General features: G+C 38.9%; 1 protein-coding gene across 2 annotated transcripts; it reads left to right on the forward strand.

Moving 5' to 3' along the window:
- Positions 1 to 1,513: 1,513 nt before the first annotated feature.
- INHBA (inhibin subunit beta A) lies at positions 1,514 to 16,048 on the forward strand. Of its 2 annotated transcripts, XM_081147315.1 has the most exons (3): positions 1,514 to 1,600; positions 4,119 to 4,629; positions 14,126 to 16,048. In XM_081147315.1, the coding sequence occupies exons 2-3, from the start codon at positions 4,242 to 4,244 to the stop codon at positions 15,016 to 15,018; spliced, it is 1,281 nt and encodes a 426-aa protein (XP_081003441.1). In that variant the 5' UTR covers positions 1,514 to 1,600; positions 4,119 to 4,241; the 3' UTR covers positions 15,019 to 16,048. The 2 variants fall into 2 exon arrangements, with proteins under 2 accessions (XP_081003441.1, XP_081003440.1); XM_081147314.1 differs by lacking the exon at positions 1,514 to 1,600 and having other exon boundaries at positions 4,006 to 4,629.
- The last annotated feature ends 9,851 nt before the right edge of the window (positions 16,049 to 25,899 follow it).

Below are 25,899 nucleotides of genomic sequence, written 5' to 3' on the forward strand. Positions count from 1 at the left end.
ACTAAGGCCTGAGTTACATGGTCAGTATGCAGAGGGAACTGGGTCTCATCCAGGTTGGTTGCGCACCCCCAAACTCATAAATACAGATTATTTCCGGGACCAGAAGGTTCATACATGGGGAGGGTGTGAGTTCAGATGTCTTGCAGGCCATTGCTCCCCCTGAGGGCTCAACAAGTCGTGTAGGGAAGTTCCTTTCTTAAGAGTTTGAGTCCATCCCATTCTGAACATGGTCAGGTGGGGGGTTAGCCAACACTGGAGCTGTTCCTGTCTTTGCTTCTCAGATACCCTCTGTTCCTTTTCAACCTAGCGACTTAATTTCCTGCTTTGTTTATGCAGATGCAGTTCTTAGAGTACTCCCCACCCCACATACAGTTCAGCATCTGCACTTGCTCTGTGTTTCGCCAAGGCAGACCCTCTCACACAGAAAACTTATGGTGTCCGAAAGAAACCCATTAGGAGGCCAGAGCCTCTAGAGTTTGCTGTGGGCACAGTGAAAAGTTTATTTTATGCATGTTAAATCCTGCATACAAAACAACATATCTGGTCATATGGCTTTCATTAGCTCCCAGTTTTGTACAATTTATTTGACTTGTGATGAGGACCCAGCTTATGCTTCAGCTATACTATAAACTATCCGTCTCCACCATCCTTGTCTGAAGGTTCCTTCCTCTTAAGTTATTTCCAACTTGCTAACACTCTTCCTCCCAAAGAAAATTCCGACCAACTTAACCCCTGTTTGAAGGGATGGTCACTTGTTTTTATTAATCTTATGGTATGTTTGTAACAATTTATAAATCATAGGACTTCAAGATCTGATAAAGAAGAATGATGTATGAGATTTTTTGGGGGGGAGATTCTAAATATCTGGGAAGGATACTTACAACATTTACTTACAGAGAATGACTATTTCCAAAGTTCTTGGTGATAAATGATTTATGACACAGGCATTCAATTTTAAGATGTAAAATAAGAGTGTAAGTCAGGGAGGGGAGACCATCATCATATAGGTATTCATATTTTCTTATTTTTTCCTCAATGGAATATCTTATTTAAAAAAGTAAAATTAGAATTCTTATAAAGAATACTGTGAATTTTCTTGCCTGTAAGAAACAATAAAATACTTTGTAAATAGATGCAACTTCATGAAGTAACAGATGTTTTATGGGAAGACATAAAACTGAACCTGAATATAATGAGAAGTTTGTGTGTGCAAATAGTAAAAGAAAAGGTGGAAGCTGACACTCAATGAGATATAGCTGTTTGATTCCAGTAGTTTTCTTTAAGGTAGTCTAGTCAGCTAGAGGTTTATTGGCTCAGTGATTACCCAGTAGTGTCAAAGCAGCTAAGAAAGACTTTCCACTAGATAATGATTATGAAATATGTCTCACACTGGAAAAACTAGTCATCTGCTGATGTCATGCTGATTCTAACCAATCCTAAACAAAGCCCCAGCCTGCCTGTTTGAGTGGTACCAATGTATGAGTGTACAAGTAAGTAGTACAGTATAAAAGTTCACAGAGCTAATACCATGAAGAGGAACTCAGACAGCTCTAACCACATGATACAAGAGGCTGCTGGTGAAAGAGAGAGCACCGGAAAGGTAATGCTTTTTAACTCTTACTTATGAGCTATTTACACATTCATAGTCAGAATGATTAGAAGGAATTTTACAAATGATTGGCACTTCATGCACATTATGATTTGTACCTTGTTATATTATTCAGGCAGGTTGATACAGCTTTTAATAGTACAGCATGCAAATAGATTATGTGTTTATACAAGCTATTCAGCACGTATATACAAATACACATGCAAAAGAGAAAGCTATTTGTTAAGAGTTACATTCACAAACAGCAAATTTAGGGAATACATACATACTCACCGAGAGAATCCACATGTTGATAAATTGCACTTATCTAAATGCTACTATTAGGACTCTTGAGTTGTTTAGAGTCATTAAACTTTTAGTTCTATTTTAGACTCTTGTAAAACTTAATTGGACTACAAAAAGCTTTGGATACTGTATCTGTGACACCAAATAGATAAATTGTATTATTAGATTTCAAAGATGTTTTATTAAACAATTATAATGCAAATGCCCCCTTCCCAATTTTTCACCACCCTCACTAAAAATTAGACTTTTTAGAGAATTTTGACAAAGTCTTAACAGTATTAGCAGAGGAACTGATGTTCTTGGAGGTGAAACTCCAAAGGTGATAAATGGCTTGTAACACAGAAAGTCTTGCAAGTAGTTGTTTTGGGAAAGGGGAACAGTGTATCCAATTCAGGAAAACATTGTTACCTGTGCAAACTGCAATTTTAACTAAGTGCCACAACTTTCTCACCACCACCCCCCTCAAATCTTATGCCTGTAGTAATGACATTTATTAACTTTCTCCCCCCCTTCTCAAATTGTCATGTTTGACTATAATGCTCTGAACACACTAGGTGTCAGATATAAGCTGACTGTATCTAGAGAAACTGAGAGGGCTTATGTGTGGGAAAGAAACCCAGAGGGAAGGAAAGCTTTAACAGATGGACCTCTTAAAGATACTTCTGCAAGATAAAAGCATTAAGAAAGAAAATGAAAAAAAGGGCTGGGGCGGGGGCAGGGAGGAGAATTAAAAAAAAAAAAAAAAAAAAACTCACAAAAAACCTCGGAGAAGCATTGTTTAAAAATTCATATTTTTCTTTTACTGTGAACAGTGAAATCCATTATTTCATCTGTGATCTTCCTTTGAGAGAAAAATAAGCCTTCAAGGGGCCTGTACATGAATACACTGGTCCAGGATGGGTTAGGCTGCAAAAAATACCACATGACAGAAAATAATATGCCAATGTATTTTAGATATTTTTCCCCCATAGGACCAGTAATTCAAGTTGTAAGAGCACACTATTTGTGTAAATTTATGTGGGAAAGGCCAAGTGAATTTTACATTTTACCCATGAAGTCAGGGCAAGTGGCAGTAGGCTGTAATTTGTGTGTGTGTGTGTGTGTGTGTGTGTGTGTGCAGGGCAAAACAGGATGGCTGCTATGGAGCGGGGAATGTGCTTCATATGACAGGAGCATGTAAAATGCTGCCTGCCTGCCTGTGGATCTTTCAGTGCCAGGCGGCATTTTGCAGTTGGGAAAAGTAGAATGTATTATATGATCTTAAACAAAAGTTCTGTTGCGCTCCTGTCAGATCGCCAGCCCGTGTGGACTATCCTGAACATTTAAATATGAATGAGTGGGGGAAAGGGTAGATCTCTGGGATTCCCTCAAGCAAGAACAATTGACTGGCCCCTGCATCCCGTAGTCCCTGCCCCTCTTCCCGATCTTCCCCACCTGTTCCCTGACCTTGGGCACCCTGAGCCCACTTTACAGGCCAGTGGGCTTTGAGTCATCTAAGGCTGTGGCTAGGAGAGTGGAGGGGCAGTGGGGGCAGACTGTTCAATGAAGTCATCTCTTCTGATTGAGACAGTGCATTTACTTGGGGTATTTTTTCCTCTCCAAAAGAGGAAGAAAGTGAAGCAAGGGGACTGGGCAAAGAAAAAAAAACACGAAGTTAAACAAAATTAGAATTTCTTTCAGAAGGGAAAGTAGAACTCCCGAGAATGGTGATATTTGAAGAGAGGTGTGTGTGAGGGAGCAGTGAGCAGAAGGAAAGCAGCCTGTCAGAAAACGGGCTTTCCCTCCCCTTCCTAATCACAGCCCTTACTCACAAACTCCCTCCCTCTCCCATTCACTCACTCACTTAGGGCCAATCGTTCTCCCTTTCCCTCTCTCCCTCTCCTTCTCTCTCTCCCTCCTTTTCTCCCTCCCTCTCTTCCCTTTCCCCCTTCTCTCCCTCTCTCTTCTGTCCCCCTCTCTCGGCTCTCCCTGTCTCTCCCTCCCATCCTCTCTGTCTCTGTCTCCCCCCCCCCCCCCCGTCTCTCCCTCCCTCCCTCCCTCCCTCCCTCCCTCTCTCTCTCCCTCCCTCCCTCCCTCTCTCTCTCCCTCCCTCCCTCCCTTCTTCTCTTACTCGGAGACAGTCAGAACTCTCCTCCCTGACAGCCACAAACCTACAGCACTGACTGCATTCAGAGAGGGAACCTGCAAAGAAAACTTCACAGAAAACTTTTTGTTCTCGTTCCAGAGAATTTGCTGAGGAGGAGAAGGGAAAGACCAAACCAAACCAAACCAAGAAAAAACCTGTGCGTGAGGGGGGAGGAGAAGCAGGGCCTTTAAAAAGGCAACCACAACAACTTTTGCTGCCAGGATGCCCTTGCTTTGGCTGCGAGGATTTTTGTTGGCGAGTTGCTGGATTATAGTGAGGAGTTCCCCCACCCCGGGATCCGAAGGGCACAGTGCGGACCCTGCCTGCCCGTCCTGTGCACTGACCACCCTTCCCAAGGATGTACCCAACGCTCAGCCGGAGATGGTGGAGGCCGTCAAAAAGCACATTTTAAACATGCTGCACTTAAAGAAGAGACCTGAGGTCACCCAGCCGGTGCCCAAGGCGGCGCTTCTGAATGCGATCAGAAAGCTCCATGTGGGCAAAGTGGGGGAGAACGGGTACGTGGAAATAGAGGATGACATCGGAAGGAGGGCAGAAATGAATGAACTGATGGAGCAGACATCGGAGATCATCACGTTCGCGGAATCAGGTGGGTGCTGGCACTGGGGTTGGGGGGGTGGGGGATGTATTTCCCTCATAGTCCTAGGAGCAACTTCTTTTCCCTCCAGCTGTAAATTGCCACGGAGGGTTATTAGTTATTTTGTGATGGTAGCAGGCAGGCAGAGAGGAGGTCTGGAGGGGAGAGCACTTCGCAGAAATGGAATCCAAACCCTGGCTGGTGATGGCTAGCTTACACTTGCTTTACTCCTCTGGTCACCCGGAGAAAGCTCTAGAGCCAATCTGGAGCTTAAAGCTGGTCTGTGAGAGGGAAACCAGGTCTGAGCAGCCTTATGAAAGCTGGGGCATATTAGGATGCTGGGGGAATCCAGGAGGCTTCCAGACCCCATCCAAAGTTTTTGTTGGGGCAGAAGTGGGGTGGCGAGTGTAGGATTGGGGTGGTATGGCACAGATGAAATCATTGTCTTAAAACAAATCTTCCCTTTAAAAGTCCCATCAGGGGCCACATCAGAGAAGCAGGGCAAATCCATTAGTGACATTTCTTTTCAGCTTTAGAAAGTCTGTCTATATGAGCACAGGCATCTCATTTTAGGCAGTAGAGAACAACTTCAGGAGACAGTTGACAATGACCCAGCAGTCACTTTTAAAAGATTGACTTTTGCTTTCTGAGCTGAGAAAGAAAAAAAAGTTTTGTTCTCTGTAAAGTTACTAAGAGCTCTCTGCCAAGGAATGCAACCTTGACAAAGTGCTCTCAGATACTACACTGAACTCTCACTCAATCCTTAAGAGGAAGAACTTTAATAATACATTCTAATCTTTGGCTCAGGACCACACTACCTGTTGCTGAGTAGAAAATACCTGTCAAAAGTGGAGGTAGAGATCTGGAGCCCAGTTACTTTTAGTTATGTGACACAGATCCTTTTGCATGCCTATAAGCACATGCACGCCCTGGCACACAGATATGTTAATAGCATGTTACATTCATGGTAATGCCAGGCTAAGGAATCATCCCTTGGCAAATCTATTTGAAAGGAATGCTATTGTTTTGTTTGGTAGAGCATATGGCCAGTAAAGTATGTGCAGGGGCTACCAGCATTTCTGTTTTAAAGTTTGCTACAGCAGTATAAACATTAAAGGCAACACTCAGAATTTCCAATCCTGAAAACCTGTTGACTCAGATGTTCTGTTTTTAAGAAAACCTTCCAAGATCCGGGCATCCTTTTGGGGGAGCAGATACCCTGTTCGCTTCCTGGCTTCCCCCTGTTGGTGAAGCCCTGGTGTCCTGAAAGCTTCCTGGCAGGGCAGTTTAGCTCTCTCACCAGAGCAAAATTCTTTTAAAGAAGCTTACTTTCTTTCCCTAAAACTCTTTCTTGATAGAGCCCCAAAGGACATGATGATTAGGACTTTATTTTTTTAAGCTTTTTGAGGAAAAAAGTCAGATGGGGTTTTCAAGTTGCCACCCAATTTTTCTCAACCTTTCCTTGTGGCAAGGTAGGAAAGAAAATGTTTAATGACTTTGGGTCCATTGCAAGGAATGAATTCCAGCAGTCTAGAGGTCTGCTCCCTGTCCTGACACAAAAGGACACTGTATGTTTTTATATACCAGTTGCGAGACATGATGGCCTTAACTGCAGCTCCTCCTCAATTGGCTTTACCACAGCATATGATTAAGTATACCTATGCCTTTTACCACTTTTAATATGCACCTGATGCTAGCAATGTGTCCTGCTTTCTGACTTATCTGACTTGTATAGCAAACTACTCTCTTGGAACTGGGAGATGTTTCAGTGAAAGAATTTGACCTTCTACATTTTATTTTATTGACTTCATCTCAGTGCCAATCTTTTTCAAAGTTATATGAAATCTTGTCATTTGTTAAAACTTTTCTTTCATAAATGTTTTAAAATTGATTTTAGAGAGAGAGGAACAGAGCTAGAGAGAAACATTGCTCTGTTGCCTCCCATATGCACCCCACAACCTGGGTGTGTGCCCTGACTGAGAATCAAACCGGTGACCTTTTGGTGCACAGGACAAAGCTCAAACAGCTGAGCCACAATGGCCAGGGCTTAAAACTTGTCTGTTAGGGTTTTAGTTTGAAAGAAATTGAGCTACTTTTTAAAAAGGTGATTCATTTGATTCACATGTTGACTGACATTTAAGGTTTGTAATGGAAAACTACTCCTGGTTGAGTTTATAACTCAGCTTTGGGTGAGCTGCTGTATTCTTAGACAAGGTTTATTGTACTTGCTTATTTTTCTCATCTGAGAAGTTTCACACACCAACTTCAAGTTGTATTAGTATGATTTCAAAGATTTAATGATTGCTACATGAACAATCTATTTTCCAAGTAGAGTACCATGTGAGTATTTTGCTGCTGTTTTCCTGAGGAAGCCATTTATCATCTGAATGATTGTGGTAATATATGAAAATGTCTTATTGCCTTCAGAATAATTCAACTGTAATAAAATTCAAACTATGTCAAATGTCAAGATTTTTGGAGAATATCAAAGGGCATTCATTTTTCTTTCCCTTATAAACTGTTTTGTACAGCATAGACCCCAGTCAATAAGGGTCACCTGCATGCATGCCTCAGATGAATACCCATAGATGTACCTTTCAAATTCAAGATTCCTCATATTTAATTTTTGCTTCTAGTCTCCTTGATGGCTGAATAAAGCCAAAACATGGCCAAAGCAGTTGAAGAACTGCAAAAGTTTAAGTGCTTAGAACTCTTTTAACTGAATGTGTCCCATTGTGCCTGGTTGGAAAGTACCCCATTTTTGTAAAACTGATATGAGTTGTTATTGAGTAAGCGGCTAGGAATCACTCTCAAGCTCTCTGAAATTTATTCCCCCAACAAAAAATATTTTATTTTTATTTATGTCACTCAAGATTGCTCACCAGAGTTATTACATTCTTTGCATGGCTGGCACAGAATCCTCTCTGTAAGACATTAAAGGAAGGGAAGAAGGGATGGGCAGAGTCAAGCCAATATTCACTATGATTGTCATTGACGCCAAAGTCAGTGGCCTTCTTGACTGCTATATCTTATTTTATATTTTGATTTGTGACAATAGCTGGTCAGTCAATGTACAATGACAATATATTGCTGAATCTCCATATGCTGCCAAATTTATAGGCTGATTCTGGTAATTAAGTTGGCAATTGATAGCATTTGTTGAAGAAAGACAAATGAAACATTAAGAATTGGAAAATGCTTACATAGTCAGGTGTTGTTGAAAGCAACACTAATTCTCCCCTTTTGGAGAGTCTAATTGCAGAAGTTAGAAATGTACACTTGCCAAACAGGGTCTAAGAAGGCTTGCTTGGATGACTACTTCCACCACCCCAAGAAATCTATCTTAAGGTGGGGTTGACTTCCACCACTCTATTCCAGTCTTCTAAATTTTTCTTCGAAAAACCTTTGCTGAAGTGTGTTTTACACACTTTCTTCTCTGAATGATGGGAAATGATGGGCCACAAGAGGGCGCATTCCAAAGACTTTTGCTTCTTACCAGTTAATCTTTTAGGGAAACAAAATTTCACCTACTGGAAGGCCCAGTCTGTTCTGTAGCACCCTAATCTTAGTGATTATCAGTTACTGCCTTCTTCCTCTCATCCAGGAAAAGTTAGGATTTTATGGGAAGGAAAGAACACAACTACCTATAATACATTAAATGAGACAGAAGGAAAATAAATAGGAATTCCAGTGGTATATGTGAACTTTCCCAAGCTCTATGGAAAACAGAGGAATGATAAATTTCAGAAGCAAACAGAACAGTGCGTGGAGAAATGTGACCATGAATCATCAGCCATACTGATTTGCTCACACATCTCCCCATAATAGAGCTGCCTGGACTTTTACAAAAACATCTTCCATCTCCCCTGATTTTGTTGCCTCATTTGCCTGTCTTATCAATGCTTTTCACAAGTTACAAATGACAAGTGAATGCGAACAAGGATAAAAAAAGGCTATTTATTTAACACCTTGTGGGAACATAGTGTACAGATTCAGAGGATGTGTGTTTTTAAACTGAGAGTGTGGAGAGAAATGGTGGAGAAAAGATGTGACAGAAAAGAATAGTGGTTGGGGCCTGTGAAATAGGTGTATTGGAATAGGGGTGGGGATGTCAGGGTAGAAACTCAGTTTTAACATTTGGAGAATTAGAGTAATGCCTTCTCAGGCACTTTTCACAAAAACACATATTTATCTTGGCCCTTTTTGCTAAAATATACTTGAACATGCTCTCTGAGTTGTAGTCCAGAATTCTTTATATTTGACTGGTTCCTAGATCTCAAATCAAAAGTGTAAAAATTCTCAGGAACTTTGGAAGGAGTTTCTGAAAGTCTGTGAGTTGAACCTTAAGAATTTTTTCTCCTTCTTTTAGAAACCTAAAACCCCTTTCTCTCTAAATATTTAACCATTTCCTGCCCCCCCCCCCCATTTAAATTAAAGTGCAGAAATGTGGCTGATCATTTACAATTCAAAAGCAGGTCCTAAGCAAAGATATTAAGGCTAAAAAAATCAATCAAGATAATTTATGACCAAACTTGCTGTTCTGCTACAGGCAAGACCCTCTACTGTAGGTGAAAGGAGGCATAACCTTTATGTCCTCACTTGTGTCCTCAATTGCTGTCTTATGCAGAAACCCCTGGAAGCAATCCAAATGCAAAGTTTATGCTTCAGAAAACACACATGCTGTAACTGGTATCTCTGTATGCTCCCACCAGTGACTATACCATATCTAGGCACAGTGAAACCTTGTGAAGAATGGGAAATTAAAGTTAGAGCCATATTTTTATGGTGAGGCTCTTTCACCCAAGGTGAGTTTAAATTCTCTATGAACAACAAGGCTTTCCACATTAACATTAGCGATATTATCCATATATAGAAGGCATTATACTTTATGCAGGACCCTGGTGAGGAAAACAAAACAAAAAACGAAACACTGAGTGTATTGCTTATTTCATTGGAAATGTTTATATGCTCATCCACGCCACAAATTTGAGGGGGATGAGCAGCATCCTGGTGTGGGGGAAGGGAACAATGAGGGGCTTGGCAGCTTAACCCTTGGCAGGCCTACTTTTATGATTGAGGTACTACAAACATTTTAAAAATTCTGAAAGCAGAGGACAATCTGTTTTCAGGTGTTTTTACTTCCAGCTTCCACAGCCTTTTTCTAATCCCTCCCACCAGCAACATTTCAAAGGTGTTCCCTGTAAGATGCAAAATTTATCCTTCCTACCCATTTTTATGCACTTTTTTATTTCCCTTTGGTATATGTCCACTGAGGTTTAAGTGATGAAATATTATCACCCACATGGCTTTGCGTGGGACTTTCTCAGTGAATTACTCAGGCAGAGCTGGCTGTGATACAAGACTTGCTCACAAGCCTCAGGAAGGAAAAAAAGAATAGCACAGAGAATGGAAAGAACATTATCAGAGTAGGTAATGAAAGGCTAGCAAAGCCACTAGCTATAACTTATTAAATAGGTAATAGTGTAGGAACCCAGTGTGCACCTGTAGAAACTATAATGCTGTACCTACTCACATAGCATCATGGGAAGGCTTCCATTTCAGGATTTTACAACAGGAGCTATTTAAGTCAAACCCGAAACTGATTAGTAATTGATCCTAAACACCTAAGCCTTAAGCAACCTCCTTCCATTTTTCAAATTGTTATACATACAGATTTGAAGAATGAACCATTGTGAACACATCACTGCAGTGTAGCAAGCTCTCTCAGGTAATATACAAATAAAGGAAATATAATCAAGAGGCTAGTTATATTTTTCATACCTAAGAAATTTGAGGGTTGTAATATTTTTCTGAAACCTACAGCCTTGATAAATATTAATTTCATCTCAGCTTCTAGCTGTCTCATTCTCCCCACCCCCTTCTGCAATGAAAGCTAAATGTAAAACATATGCACTGTTTAATAAGTCAGAATACAATAGAACTTTTAAAATGTACCTGCATGTAAGGTAGATATTAAGAAGACTTGATCCTCTCTCTTCTCCCTGTTCTCCTGAGCATTATGGCAACAGCATTTTCACGAAATGGGATCTGTTTTATTTTATTCCTGATAAAATATCATGCAACATACAAATAGCAGTTCCAGAAATGGACACCAGAAGAAGGAGGCGACAGGCATATCAATTAGTAAGGGGAAAATCCAAATGTCAGAAATATGGGGGAGAGATACAGCATGCAGGCAATGGATGCGAATACAGGGAAAATTCTTTCAGCTCAGATAATGAAACCAATGCATAAATCAGTGCCATTTCTCTTCCCAGTACCAGGTGATGCCTTACAGTTAATTACCCGCCAGGACCAGGATGAAAGTCATTTTATGATGACTCTGATCCTAATATAACAGCACCTGACAGATTGAGTCCCCTCTAATGAGTACTCTCTTTGTACAATCCTCTCTCAGGAACACTAAATCATTTGCTTCTAAGTACAGCTGCCTGTGAAGAAGGGGTGGGGCTATCTCATGCATTAGAAACCTGCTCTTATGAAATGAGGGGCTGTCCTCTAGGCTGTTGCTGGAAGTAAGCCTGGATGGTCCTACAAATCAATTCACATGTGCTGTCACTGTTTCATATCCAAGAGCCCTCCCTTGTCCCCTCTCCCCCCACCCGCCAGCATCTGTAAACATCTCTGGACTTTATTCATGGAAAGTCCAGTGTGTGAGGTCCACAATGCCCCCTTGTTCCTCTCTTACCTGAGGACCATCTACCTTTACCCTCAGCCCCTCCTGTCAAGCATGGGTCAGAGCACAGTAGACCCTGTGGGAACGCTTTACCTGAGCTCTTGCATCCTGGGGACAGGTTAGATTATCCAGTTTCACACTTGTTCCTAGAAAAACAAACAAATAAAAAAACACAGAAAAGAAAACCAAAACACAGCCTTGTACCCTCTGGCTTCTCTAATTTAGCAGCTACTATCTCTCTGTCTTTAGAGTGGCACCCTACACAGTTTAGGGTTTGAGAAGCTCATCTGCTTAGAGGCAGAAGGGAGAGCAGTAGGGAGCTTGTTAACATTCTCCACTGGCAGGATGTTTGTGTCCTCAGTGTGGGGAGCCTGCACACTCCTCCAGGCTGGCCTACAGAGACCTGGGAGGTGTTGGCAGCCTTTACCTTTGGTCTTGGGAGGACTCTATCTACCACCTTAAAATCAGCTGCTGATTGTCTTCTTAAATTTAAATGATTAAGCTCTCCTTCCTGGAATCTTCTTTTTGCTTTCTTAAAACAACAACAAAAACAACAACAACAATAAAAACCAAAAAACCCCACCAATTTTTATCAAAGGGGAATACTGGATTTGCTTTAAAAATAAAGTCATCATGCTTCCTAAAAAAAGACAGTTCCACCCTCTAACTGCTCCTCGCTCTGGCGATCTAATCATAAACTCAGCTTTATTATTCATTTCAACTTCTGCCAGAGACACGAGGTCAAAGGAATGCCCCTCATCAAGGCCAGGGTCCTAGCAAGTTTATACAAAGATGCCAGAGAACCTTTCATATGCAGCCCTCCTTGGCCCTGACCTCAGTGAATTTACCACTATCATAATCACTGTGTGCAGAGTGTGTTAAATTAAGAACAGAATCTGCAGTGCACAATGCAGAGAAAAGCTTGCCTTCTGCTGCAGAGAACTTGAAACTGTGCCTAGAATTTATAGTACCGTAAACATCTCAGGGTGGAGAGTGATAAGTATGGCTGGATTTCCTTTAGCTGTAGGAATCCAGACAGGAAGAGCCTCCTAGGGAATTGTACGTTCTAAGATGAACTTTTTTGAAACTGTTCTCAGATTTGTAGTTGGGATGCATGTATGCCAGACAGTTATAAGCAGGTACATGCAGGGGGTGGTCATGAAAAGAGGGCATCTTTCATATACTACCAAGTGGTAAAAGTGGAAGTGAGGAAAAATATTTTATCAATCAAAGAATTATAGGCTGAACACGTGCACTTCACAGTACTAGTTGTCCATGAATAAATATATAGGTGCTAGTGGAAAGAGAAGAAAGTAGATGACTTTTTCATTTTAAAGTTAGTCAAGAACTGAGTGGTTGCAGAATCCAATCACTACACTGATGGAGGGATTTTCCCTCTATTAGCAGCAGTTATAACTGGTGCTCATTAAGCTGCATTAAAGAAAGGAGACAAAAATGGGGGATTCAAAGGTAGGAGGTAGATCTCTTAATGTAAAATACTCAATGGTAAAGATACCACCATTTGTTAAAAGAAATCAAATAATTGCTTACTTTCTGCTAAACACTGGCCAGTGACTTCACACAAGATAGATAGGACCTCACACCTGGGCATCCTAGTCTAGACTGGCAGGAGAGTGGGGGCACAGATGTTAGAGAAGTCTTCTAGAGTAAGTGGTGTCATCCCATCTGCAATCTGAAACCTTATTAATAGCAGCCACTGAGGATCATGTGTTGGGAGCAGGAGTATTATAGGCAGAAAGAACAGCAGGTGTGTCTCTTGCCTGGAGGTAAGAGAGTGCATGGGATGCTCACCACTTCAAACAAACACAGTGTGGCTGGATCACAGAGTATGGGATGCAGGGAGAGAGCTGAGGGTGAAGGTAGAAGCAGTTGGGGCAGAGCCCAGAGTCCTGGGCAGTTTCTGTTTTAAACTGAGGGCAATAGAAACTCAGAAAAGGACTGTAAATCAGATTAACCTTTGGAAAAGATTCCTTTCCCATTTCATGGAGAAATGATTGCAGAAAGGCTTGGTTCTTTGCTGGAGAGGCAAAATAAAGAGAAAGCTGATGCTGTGACCAGGAAAGAAGAGATGGGGAGTGAAGCAGGTTGTGACCAGGGAGGAGGAGGCTACATGCCACACAGACTTCTGGGGTGGGGGTGGGGGTGGGGGGCTCTTTGCATGTTTGTGTGGGAATAATATATGCACAGCTTGCTAGAGCTTACAGTGTGCTTTTTCCATTTGATCCTCCCAAACCCTACCAGATAATGGGTCAAATGTCATTATGCCATTCCCACTTGATAGAAGATGAAACTGAGATTAAATAATTAGTGAACAAATGCAGACCCCTTAAGCCCCCAGACATACTCAGATCTTGTCCATGTTCTTTCCAGAGCAAGAGTTGACCAACTTTTCCTGTAAAGGGCCAGATAATAAATATTTTAGCTTTGTGGGCCAGTCTCTGTTGTAGCTACTGAACTACATATTAATGTGCAAAAGTAGCTACAGACAAACCTATAAAGAAATAAGCATAGCCGTGGTCCAATAAAACTTTATTTGTTGGCACTAAAGTTTAAATTTCATATAATTTTCACCTGTCACAAAATACAATTTTTCTTGGACCATTTAAAAATGTCAAAACCATTCTTATGGCCCGTGGGCCTTAATTTGCCTGTAGGCCAAAATTTGTTGATCCTTGTTCCAGATGCCTGTAGCAGAGGCCCCGTGGTTGCCTGAAATTAGTGAGTAGCCACAAACACAGGAACTAACAAGTGCTACCCCCCCTTCCCCCCCATGCTGTGTTTCATTTTCAGGGACTACCAGGAAGATGCTGCACTTTGAGATTTCCAAAGAAGGCAGTGATCTGTCAGTGGTGGAGCGTGCAGAAGTCTGGCTCTTCTTAAAAGTCCCCAAGGCCAACAGGAACAGGACCAAAGTCACCATCCATCTCTTTCAGCAGCAGAAGCACCTGCAGGGCAGCTTGGATACAGGGGATGAGGCAGAGGCAGTTGGCTTAATGGAGGAGAGGAGTGAACTGTTGATATCAGAAAAGGCAGTGGATGCTCGAAAGAGCACCTGGCACATCTTTCCTGTCTCCAGCAGTATCCAGCGGTTACTGGACCAGGGCAAAAGCTCCCTTGACATTCGGATTGCCTGTGAGCAGTGCCATGAGACTGGTGCCAGTGTTGTGCTCCTGGGCAAGAAGAAGAAGAAAGAAGAGGAGGGGGAAGGAAAGAAAAAGGCTGGAGGAGAAGGAGGGGTGGGAGGAGATGAGGAGAAGGAGCAGTCCCACAGACCTTTCCTCATGCTGCAGGCCCGGCAATCTGAAGACCACCCTCATCGGAGACGGCGACGGGGCTTGGAGTGTGATGGCAAGGTCAACATCTGCTGTAAGAAACAGTTCTTTGTTAGTTTCAAGGATATTGGCTGGAATGACTGGATCATTGCTCCCTCTGGCTATCATGCCAACTACTGCGAGGGTGAGTGCCCCAGCCATATAGCAGGCACATCAGGGTCATCGCTCTCCTTTCACTCAACCGTCATCAACCACTACCGCATGCGGGGTTATAGCCCCTTTGCCAACCTCAAGTCATGCTGTGTGCCCACCAAGCTGAGACCCATGTCCATGTTGTACTATGATGATGGGCAAAACATCATCAAGAAGGACATTCAGAACATGATAGTGGAAGAGTGTGGGTGCTCGTAGAGTGCCCAGCCCAAGGGGAATGGGAACAAGAGTTGTCCAGAGAGGACAGTGGCAAAATGAAGAAATGTTTAAGGTTTCTGAGTTAAACAACCAGAAAAGTAGAAATTAAAAAAATAGTAAACTAAAAACAAAACCTGAAACAGATAAAGGAAGATGTGGAAAAATTCCCTATCTGGGGCTCAGAAATGAAGCAGTGAAGGAGGTGGGAATTGAGAAGGAAAGGGAACGGAGCATCCTTTATTTCTTCTGATATCAAAGGGATGATATCAGTTGCTTGAACAGGAGTATTGTTGTCTCCTCTTCAGTTCCCTTTCAGGGTGAGCCTGGAAGTCAACTTGTCTATTCTGCAATAATGTGGGGTAGCACGACCCGAATAGCATCTAGAAAGCTATGAGTTTGAAAGGGCCAGTTACAGGCACTTTCCACCCAGTTACCCAGGTCGTAAGGTATGTCTGTGTGACCCTCTCTCTGTGTATATCAGTGTGCATACACACACACTATCCCCCCCCACACATATGCACATATGCCACAGACCCCGCACACTCAGACACCCTCCCCACATACACACACACACACACCACACATAGAGGCATTTCTACACACCCACATACATACATGTATTGGTAAAAGAACATAATGTGCAGGTGGTCACACTTCCTTTTTCTGCAACAAAACAAAACAAAAGCCAACATAAAAAATTGAGAAACAGAAGAGAATAGTAAAGGATCAAGGAAAAAAGAATACCAAGTTATATTTCGTTAAGGTGCTTATGATCTTAGAACTATGCAACCTAAATAGGTTTGAAACTGTTTACCTGAGAGAGAACAAAACGAGAGACTTTTTGGTATTGGAAGTAACCTGATTAATTTTTATTTTCTTCAAGGAGAGATACTTGAAAGGAATATGTTTGTCCATGTGTTGGATCCAAACATTTCTATATTTTGTAAATGTGTTTTTTTTTTGTTGTTGTTTTCTTTTTATCGTTTACTATTTGCACTACAATGGTGTTTGACCTGTCCAATCCTTATTTAACAAGTATTTTCTTTGGGTGGGGGTGGGAGGGTTAAAAGCTGCATTTAATGTGAGCTATAAAAGAACTGCTACAGCACACAAAATAGCTATTTTTATTATTATAATTATTATTATTATTTTGTACCTTAAAAATAGACACATACACCAAAGACATTTGTGTGAGCCTTTAAACAGTCTGTTTGTGGTTGGTGTTATTCACCATCAATGAGTCAGGGGTTGGGATTCAAGGTTGAGTAAATGGTTTGTGTTCAGGCTTAAAAGACCTGAGAAGTTTGATTTTTTACTCCTTTTATATCCATGAAACAGGACATTTCATACTGGATGTACAGTAGTTGTACACTGTTGGAAAGCAAGTTTAATCAAATTCATGACATGCTACATGCTTGTATATGTATATATACATTGCTTGTGCATATGCATATCTGTGTGTATATATGCATGTATTACATCATGTCCATACACATTTTAAGCACTTCCAGCTGTCATTTTTAAATGTTTTTAAAGAAATGAATGTTTGTGTGCAAAACACAGTATTTTTAAGAAGAGGTTATAGTTTTTGCTTTTACTCTGAACTAGGTGGGCACATTTCAAAAAATTTGATTGGAAAAAGCCTGGAAATTCCAGTGAATAATTTAGCAAGGCCCTCTTTCAATGTTCAGAGATCCAGGTCCCTCCTCTTCCTTGCCCCCATGCCCACTCTACAAGTTATTCCCTGCTGGAAAAACAGGAAACTCATGTACATCAAAGCTCTAGGCTGGTTTTTTGGTGTGTTTTTTTTTGTTTTGTTTTGTTTTTTTGCAGCTTAATTTATTATCTATTGGAATCAATCTTAAATCAGAAGCTTTTTCAGAAAAAATAGTAACTTTTAGTCCAGAATAGAAGAGATAAGTGCAATTTTATTTTTTTTTAATGCTTAAGGCCTGGTTCTGAGAAATATTACCTGCACAACTGGGCTAAATAATGTTTCTGTCACTAGTTAAAAGATAAATAATTTGGGGGAGGGTGTTAAGAGAGTAGAATTAAGGAAGAGAATAGTTAAGAGGAGGCAGGAATGGGGGCAGGACTAAAAATCCCTAGTATTTTAATTTACAGCTCAAATTCTTGATATATAAGTTGGTATGTATTGATTCAGATGCAAAATGAGAGGGGGGAGAGGCTATTTTGTTTTATAAATATCAAAGTACATGCTTAAAGCTAAATTTTTACTCAGTTTATTTCACAGTATTTAGCTTGTCTAGAACAGCTGTAAGTTAAGCATTTATGTGTTTTTTTAAAATACAGAGCCTTCTTTTTACTGACTTTTTTGAAGTTTGCAAAAATTAAAAAATTCTAATAATTGGGGAAAATTACATTCATCAATGTTTTGTAAAATATTGAAACTTCAGCCCTATGTCAATTCAGAGATTTAAAAAATAATTAATTGTAGGAAAATAAAATATTAGTAAGAAACCAAATGTCACAAAAGGTGGTTTAGCTGTTGTACTAAATCAGTGTATAATAACATTAGGCTGTTTGTAAGCAATGTCATTACCTGGTAGATATACTTACTACACTGTAGACATTCACCATTTCTTATGCAGGAAACACAACATGTACTGCATGAGAGTGGATTTTCTAATTATGAGAGGGAGAGCATGCAAAATTGGTACTTACTTTCTCCTTTTTAACCACTCATCAGGAAATCAGTCTGGCAGGGAAGGTGGGTGTGGTGAGGAAAGTTTTAAGGAGAGGAGTAGATATTGATTTTCATATTTTACAAATTTTCTTGAAAAATGTTGAGAGCTATTTGAACCGCCTCTTATTTGGTACTGGACCAAAAATAGAGAGTGGAACCAAATACTAGTTCACTATGCAATGGCAGAGATGGCCAAGGCCATGGAAAAAGCAAGAGGTTACAAAGACAGTTCACAAATATGTTATATCAAATATAGATGCCATCTTTTTAAGCCCTTTAAGTTCTCAACATATTGGGGGTGAGATGGGGTTTGATTAGTGGCTGCAGTAATTATAAGCAGAGCAAACTGAAATTCCATATAAGAATATTTTAATGGGATGATTAATTTTAAATTAATTTGGTTATCACACATAAACTTTAACCTATTTCATTATGTTTATATGGCCTTGAAATAGAATTATAAATTGCTATTATCTTTAATAATCTTGGAAGATGTGCAGTCCTGTGAAACAACCATACTTTTTATGTAGCAGCATATGACCAAAAGAAAAAGCTTTTAAATTCTACCATATTGTGTTCTTCATACTATGTTTTCTTTTATCTAATCTTAGCATCTCTCTACTCTTTCTCTAGAGTTAATTTCTAGGCTCTTAAAAATCTTCCCACACCTACTTTAAAAGCTCTAAAAAGCATTTGTCACCAAATATCTTTGAAGAATGGTAACTATTTTGTAGATTGTATTGAAACTTTTATTATTTTGCTAAAAAGTAAGACAAGTTTCAGCACACTGACTTGGAATTTTCTTGTCCCTGAAGACCAATCAATTTCTTAATTATTTAAGATTGATTCCACACTCTGTTTTCAAGGAGAGTGCCTGCATTCTCCTCTTATGTAGAGCAAGGGAATTTTTTTCACCCCCATGGGACTGGACCTTGAGGTGACTAAAAAAATGAGAACACAAATGCCTCAGTTCTATTGACCTTAGATTCAAATTAGAATGTTCTGTTGAAAAAATTATTTCTTGTGGGCCTTTTGGCAACTTCCCTTTTCAATGTAAAGAAAAACTTAGTCACCCTGAAAACCTACACACTAAATGAAACTTGTAGATGTGGGCAGAAGGTTTGGGGGTGGACATTGTATGTGTTTAAATTAAACCCTTTGTCACTGAGAAGCTGTCGTATGGGTCAGAGAAAATGAATGCTTAGAAGCTGTTCACATCTTCACGAACAGAAACAAACCACATGTCTCAGCTATATTATTTATTTTTTATGCATAGAGTAAATAATTTCTTCTGTATTAATTTCCAATGGGTTTTACCCTCTATTTAAATGTTTTGAAAAAAGAGTGCATTGACAATGAGTTGATATTTTTCTTTAAAAGAAAAATATAATTATGAAAGCCAAGATAATCTGAAGCCTGTTTTGTTTTAAAAGTTTTTATGTTCTGTGGTTGATGTTGTTTGTTTGTTTGTTTTTATTTTGTTTATTTTTTTGACATACTACATGCAGTTCTTTAACCAATGTCTTTTTGGCTAATGTAATTAAAGTTGTTAATTTATATGAGTGCATTTCAACTATGTCAATGGTTTCTTAATATTTATTGTGTAGAAGTACTGGTAATTTTTTATTTACAATATGTTTAAAGAGATAACAGTTTGATATGTTTTCATGTGTTTATAGCAGAAGTTATTTATTTCTATGGCATTCCAGCGGATATTTTGGTGTTTGCAAGGCATGCAGTCAATATTTTGTACAGTTAGTGGACAGTATTCAGCAACGCCTGATAGCTTCTTTGGCCTTATGTTAAATAAAAAGATCTGTTTGGGATTTATTTTTTATTTTATGTCTTACTGGTTTTCCAAAATCAACTTTGCACACATATTGCTACATCCTTTTCTAGGTGATAATTTTGTTACTACTGTAATTATATGGAAAGAGTATGAGAAACAGATTGAATGGGAGAGAAAGGACAAAAGCTGGAATGAGAGCTCAAATAGAAAAGAATATATATTGCTGTGCAGAGATTTGTAATGGGCTACAGATGCTTGTGGCAGCAATATTTATATTCATTTTGTTAATTTCCCATTTCTCAAACTGTAGTGGCAAGTAACATGAAATAAAGAGACGCTTCCTCCCTCCCTCCTCCTTTCTTCTCTCCTCTTTCTCCTTCCTTCTTCCTTCCTTCTCTTAATTCTTCCTTGTTTCCTTTCTGGCCAGGAATCTGGACTTACACAACAGAGCAAATAAAGCTAGAGAACTAGATGCATAAGGGGGAAAAAAAGTACTAGGGCCAACAGGACCAATTTGAAATCACAGAAGTACATCCAATAATGAATTGATTGGTCAACTTTTCTTTCTATAGGTTTTTCTCTAGGATCTGTGCCTATCCCAGAGTTTTTTGAGAAACTAAATTTTGTAAATACTCATATGAACCAAGCTGTGCCCATTTTTTTTTCTTTTATATATCACTGTTTTAACTACCCTGAACAGTAGATATTGTTATCCCAGCTTTTACTGATGAATCTGAGGCATAAAGTAAAATTAATTGGAACTAATATTCCAAGCCAGATCTATATTCAAATCTAAAGTTAATTTTCTTTTTGTCTTTTCATACTTCTATTTTATGTTAATTTTCTTTTGTTCTGAGAAAAAAAGGAGAGGTGGGGGAGAGGGGTTGAGTGTTGAAGACATCGATAACATTTTAACACAGTTTATACTCACCAGATAGTTCACTTGTACTTATCTCCAAGTGAAATGCCAAATTCATGTAAATTTGTACTAAACCCTTTTTATTTGTTTTAGGTAGAAAAGTTGCAAATTTAAAAAAAAAATAGAAAATGAAGTTGTTATAGTTTTGCTTTATATTTATTAGTCTTATTTTTCTGTTCTTTTATTTTGCTAGAGGAAATCTTTTGTCCAAAATATTTTACTTTATGGGTCCACTGATTTTGTGTGTGTGTGCATATGTGTGTGTGTGCTGCATGAGCACATGAATTAACCTTAATTTCCTGCCAAGTTTAAAAATTAATGCATTATAAGAACTAAGTAAAAATTCCACTGAATCACAAATGCATAATACTATTAGGAAATTTATATGGATGTTACTGTAATTAAGGCAAAAGTAACAAAGAAAACAGTTGAGGTCAGGTATAAAAAAAGTTATTAATATCTATATATAATATATAATATGTATATATATTGCATGCCTAACATATATGATAGAATGACTATGTCATCATTTAAAGGAAAATCTAAATCCAGTTCATATAGAGGTTTAATCCTTTCCCAGAAAATATTTGTCTGAGGATGTGTCCTAACAAAAGGACTAGAGCAGTAAAAATATTCCTCCTTGCATAAATCAAGCACCATCTTTTTAAAAGAATTCTGGTGTTTCTTTATTGATCCCATTTTGATTCTTCTCTTTGGTCCATGAAAAGGCAGAATTCATTAGAAATTCTTCATTACACCCTTTCAGGCTTTAAATGTCATCTAATTAGTGCCTACAGTAATTAAAATAAGGAAGGCAAATTGTTTATCCACCAAGAGCTGTTTCAAGACTTCTTAGAACTAGACAATCTGCTTCACTTGACTATGCCCACTTTCAAGAAGATCCTGTAATCCTAGGAGTTCCACCATAACTTTGATTCACTACAGGGACAACAGAATAATACTTTTCTTGCAGAAAACTTGACAGTTAAAATCTGAAAGTGGTTCTGGAGAATATTAGACCAACTAAATAAAAATGATGAATCTTTTAAAAACTGATTTCTGCTGGGGAAGAAGTCAGAGGGAATGTACAGAGAAGGGCCAATCCTGTCAGAAAAGAGCATTGAAAAAGCTACCCAGGGTAAGAGTTGGTTTGTTGCTCTAATTCTTACTGCCATGGTGGTGAGAGTGCCTGCATCACTGTCATGTGGGGGGACATAGTGCTCTAAGACAAATACTATAATGTGACAACAAAGACCCAGTCTAATATGTCTTTCATTAATGATGTTGTCCCAACACAGTTCAGTACCACAGCCTAGGCCATTTGAAAGGCTTAGTACTCACATGGGATAAAGGCAGTCATTATGGGGAAATTCTTCTATTGTGAAAGAAAGAAAAAAAGAAAATTGAACACTGCTAATCTATGCCAGAAACAGCAGGCCTAAGGCAGGAGGATGACAAAGCATTGTGCTTCAAAGTGTTTATTGTGCTAGAGCTTCCAAGCACTTTGAAGACAATCATCAAACCCTTCTAAATTGAACCAGGGAGCCTTCTCACCATTGATCTCAGCAACAAATGTTTGTGTTTCATGGTCAATTTATTTATTCTTCAAAGATTCTAAGTAAAATTGACAGTAAATTGGGTATTTTTAAAGATAAAACTAATTTTTCATTTGAGTAATCATATTCCTAAACACGATCAAATTGCTAACTACATGAAATAGCTTGATATGGTATGCAATAATACATTTAGTAGCTATTATGCCTAATATTATGGGGATTGCAATTCTGAAATCAACTAACCTTATTGTCTCAAAATAGTGAATTTGTACTAGTCTCCATAAGATCATAGACTGGCCCATGCTGCCATAAAGTTACAGATTGAAACATGGAGCAAGCAAATATCATCCCTTCTTTTTGGATTTGGGGTAATAAGATATGAATTACATTGAAAACTTTAGCTAATTGGATTTATTTAATCATTCATTTAGCTACTATATGAAAGCAGTCTTGACAGAGGACCCAAAGGAGTTTTCTCCAAGCTCAACACTACCTACTAGGTAGAATAGCCCTGTGACTCCTTGAAAGAGGAATAAACAGCAAATGCTAGATGGCCCCATAAGTGTCCTAGCAAGTCAAATGTCAACAGGTACAGAGAAGTGAGATAAACATGCCTTTTTTTTTCCCTAAGAGAGCCAGTTCTCACCCTAGTACCTGGGGCCACCCCAGCTTACTCCTGCAACCAGACATCACAGGATGATGGTGAACAGCTTTTATCTTTGGATTATAAACATTTCACAAAACAGGAAATGTAATCTTAATCCATTTTATATTGAACAAGTCCCCAGTTATAATTCTGACTAGATCCATTCATCATCTGAAAAACTGATTTTCAAAGTATGTAGTTAGCCCAGAATTGGAAGTTCATGGATTAAACACCAAAATAAAATTATATGGAAAAAGAAATCACAGTAAAAAAAACACCTTTTAGATTATCAAAAATGAGAAAAAAGTAGATGAAACCCAGGCATGGTGAGGGTGAGGTCAGGTGCTTCTCTCCAGGATGTAACCTGATAAATGCGGTATTGACCTCTAGGAATCAAATTGCTAGAAGTTTCTTTTGTTTTTGTAAAGGAAGAGTAGGTGCCTAGGGCAATTAAGATGGGAAAAGCTGAACCTTCCACCTGTCAGAAGGACTTGGATCTATATCGTGGAGAGAAACAGCTATAGGCAGAAATGAAAGAAACTTTTACATCAAGGACTCTGAGTAAAGGGAGGACTCCTTTGATTCTAAAGTAACAAATTGTGATACTATACGGGAGAAAGAACCACTTTCCCCAATTATAAGTTGAAAACAGCATCATGGGTGCTGCATAAAAATGCGTCAACAGTTTTAGGAGCCATGAAAGATAGGACCCTCACCAGATTTTGGCATTTTTAAGGTGATCTCTGTAAACAGTGGCAGTGTAATGGATCCCTGTTGGAGGTTTGGAAGAACCCGAGAGAGGCCTTTAAGAACTGAGGCCGACTAGGCAGTTTATGCGCATATGTGAAAGGCCTGAGGTTTCTCAGGCGCAACTGAATGAAACTTAGGTATGGGCTATAGAGTCTACTATGTTTCACCTTTGAGAAGATGGGGCAAGAGCTAATGAAAGTTGGCTTATTTCATTTAGCATAACCCTCTCTGCTCTTACATATTTGTAAGGGTGGAGGAAACACAATTTACATTAGAATTATATATGGAGACACAGAAAAGTGTCCACAGGAAATATTAGTTGAACCCAAATTCAAACAAGTCACAAAAGTATTTGCCTTACTAATCAAAATCTCTAAAAGCAACTTATTTTTGACAATCTGGGACAGATTTTTAAATAAGAAATGAGGCCTATGAAATAATATCTATGAGTTAGTAGAAGGAAATACTTAGAAAAAGTGAGAGCCAGACTTGGAAACAGTTCTTCCTGTGTGAGGGTGCTTGAGAGAAACTGCCTATAATGTGTGTGAATGGTTTACAACACATTTAGTGAACTCCTAGAAAGGTATTATTTGCTGGGTACTATTCTGAATGCTTTACATCTTATAAGAACTATATGAATTAGAGCTTTTGCTTCCATCTTTTAGAAGATGAACCATAGCCACTATTTCACATGTGAGAAAACTGTGGCACAGGGTAGTTAGATAACTCATCCAAAGTGAGACACCTAGGATGCAAGAGGTAGGGTTCCAACCCAGCAAAGTTCTGCATCAGCCATTGCACCCTTAGCTATATGTTCTACTACCTTTCCACCAAAAACACAACTGCTATTTCCTCATAATTCTGCTGATATCATACAACTGCCTTCTTCTACTTCTGCATAAAAATTGCATATTTACAACTGATATAACCAACTACTTTTCAGCTGGATACCTGCAGAGCAGAGGCATTGTCTGGAAAAGAACTCCAGACCATAAGTCAGGAAATCCAAGCTTTAGCCTGCCTCAGTCACTAAGTAACTTTGTCATATTAAGTAACATTTACACTTCTGGGTTTCATTGTCCCAGTCTGTAAAATGGGATGAGTTAAAATCTCTAAATGCATTTCAGTCTCAATATTCTAAATTCAAACTGGCTAAATGGGTTAGACAAGTATCTTTTGATCAAAGTACCTTCATCTCCCTTTGTAATAGATGTTACCACAAGGACCTACCTAATCATGAGACATACTTTTTAATTGATTGTCATTCTGTTTTTGATGCTCCAATACGTGCTTTTATTATAACAGCAACAACAGTAAAACATGCCTTAATTACTTCTTGTGGAAAAAACAACTGTAAAAAACTCAAATTGGCTAGAAGAATTACTTCAGAATTACTGATGCTGCTTTTAAAAGAAGAGGTCAAACTGAAGAAATGAGTTTTTGCTACATGACATATATTTATATGCATCTCATGTCTTTAGCCTATCTGATTACTTTTTGCTTACATTTCTATATTTTTAATTGTGTTTCACTCTACATATTTTTGGATTTCTACATCTTTTTTTCCTTCCACTCTCTACCAAGAGAGTGTTTTTTGCTTCTGTTTTTATTCTATTATTCTTCATTTCTGTAGAGTATTCTTCTCCTGGCCTTTACTAAAATCAAGAAGGTAATGTCATTAAGAGTAAGATATTTCGGTTGAGAAAGTTACAAATGGTGCTTCATGTCCTCAGCCAGAAATTCTGCAAGGTAAGTGTGCATAATCAGCTAGGAAACTTATAAAAATGCACATTGCCATGCTTCACTCACCAGAAGTTTTTGAGACAATAGGATCTGGGGATTTATATTTTATAAAATTTCTGGAAAAGTGGCATGGTGCTTCCCAAGTTAACAATTATTCAAGTCAATACAGTGAATACAGGGAAGGGTTTCTTAAGGGTGAGAGGTTTTTTTTGTTTGTTTGATTTTGTTTTTGTTTTTGCTTCACAAGTGGATATAGATAGACAAAATAGAAGAACTGAAACATGCCATACCATATTGGTGACCCTGAATTCTTGGGGAGAAATTAGGTGATGTTTTAGTGCAAATTGGCTAAAATTCATGCCTGCCAAGTCTGGGTTTTTCCTCACTTTATGGTCTTTTCCAGAGCCATGAGTAGGAATGTGAACACGTGGTGTAATTACTGGAGACATAGGCACATTCACCAAATGATTATTAGTAGCCATTATCAAAGAGAGATGGATAAGATATGAAACTGTATATATAAGGCTTAGTGATATATTCCTAAGTCATTATTTTTTCTTTAGATTTAATATTAAGGCAATTTTTGTAATCATATTAACTCATCCCTGAGAAATGTCAACTTGGTTTCACATGAATAGCTAATGTGCAACATTAACTTGGCTGAAAATTGTGTAAGTATGAAGAAACTTAAGGTGAGTTGGTCATGGAGGTAGTACTAATATTTTTGGTCCTAATTGTACTTTCACTTGGTAATGTGACATTGAACTAGAT

This window comes from Miniopterus schreibersii (assembly GCF_964146895.1).
Source record: "Miniopterus schreibersii genome assembly, chromosome: 9".
Taxonomy (NCBI): domain Eukaryota; kingdom Metazoa; phylum Chordata; class Mammalia; order Chiroptera; family Miniopteridae; genus Miniopterus; species Miniopterus schreibersii.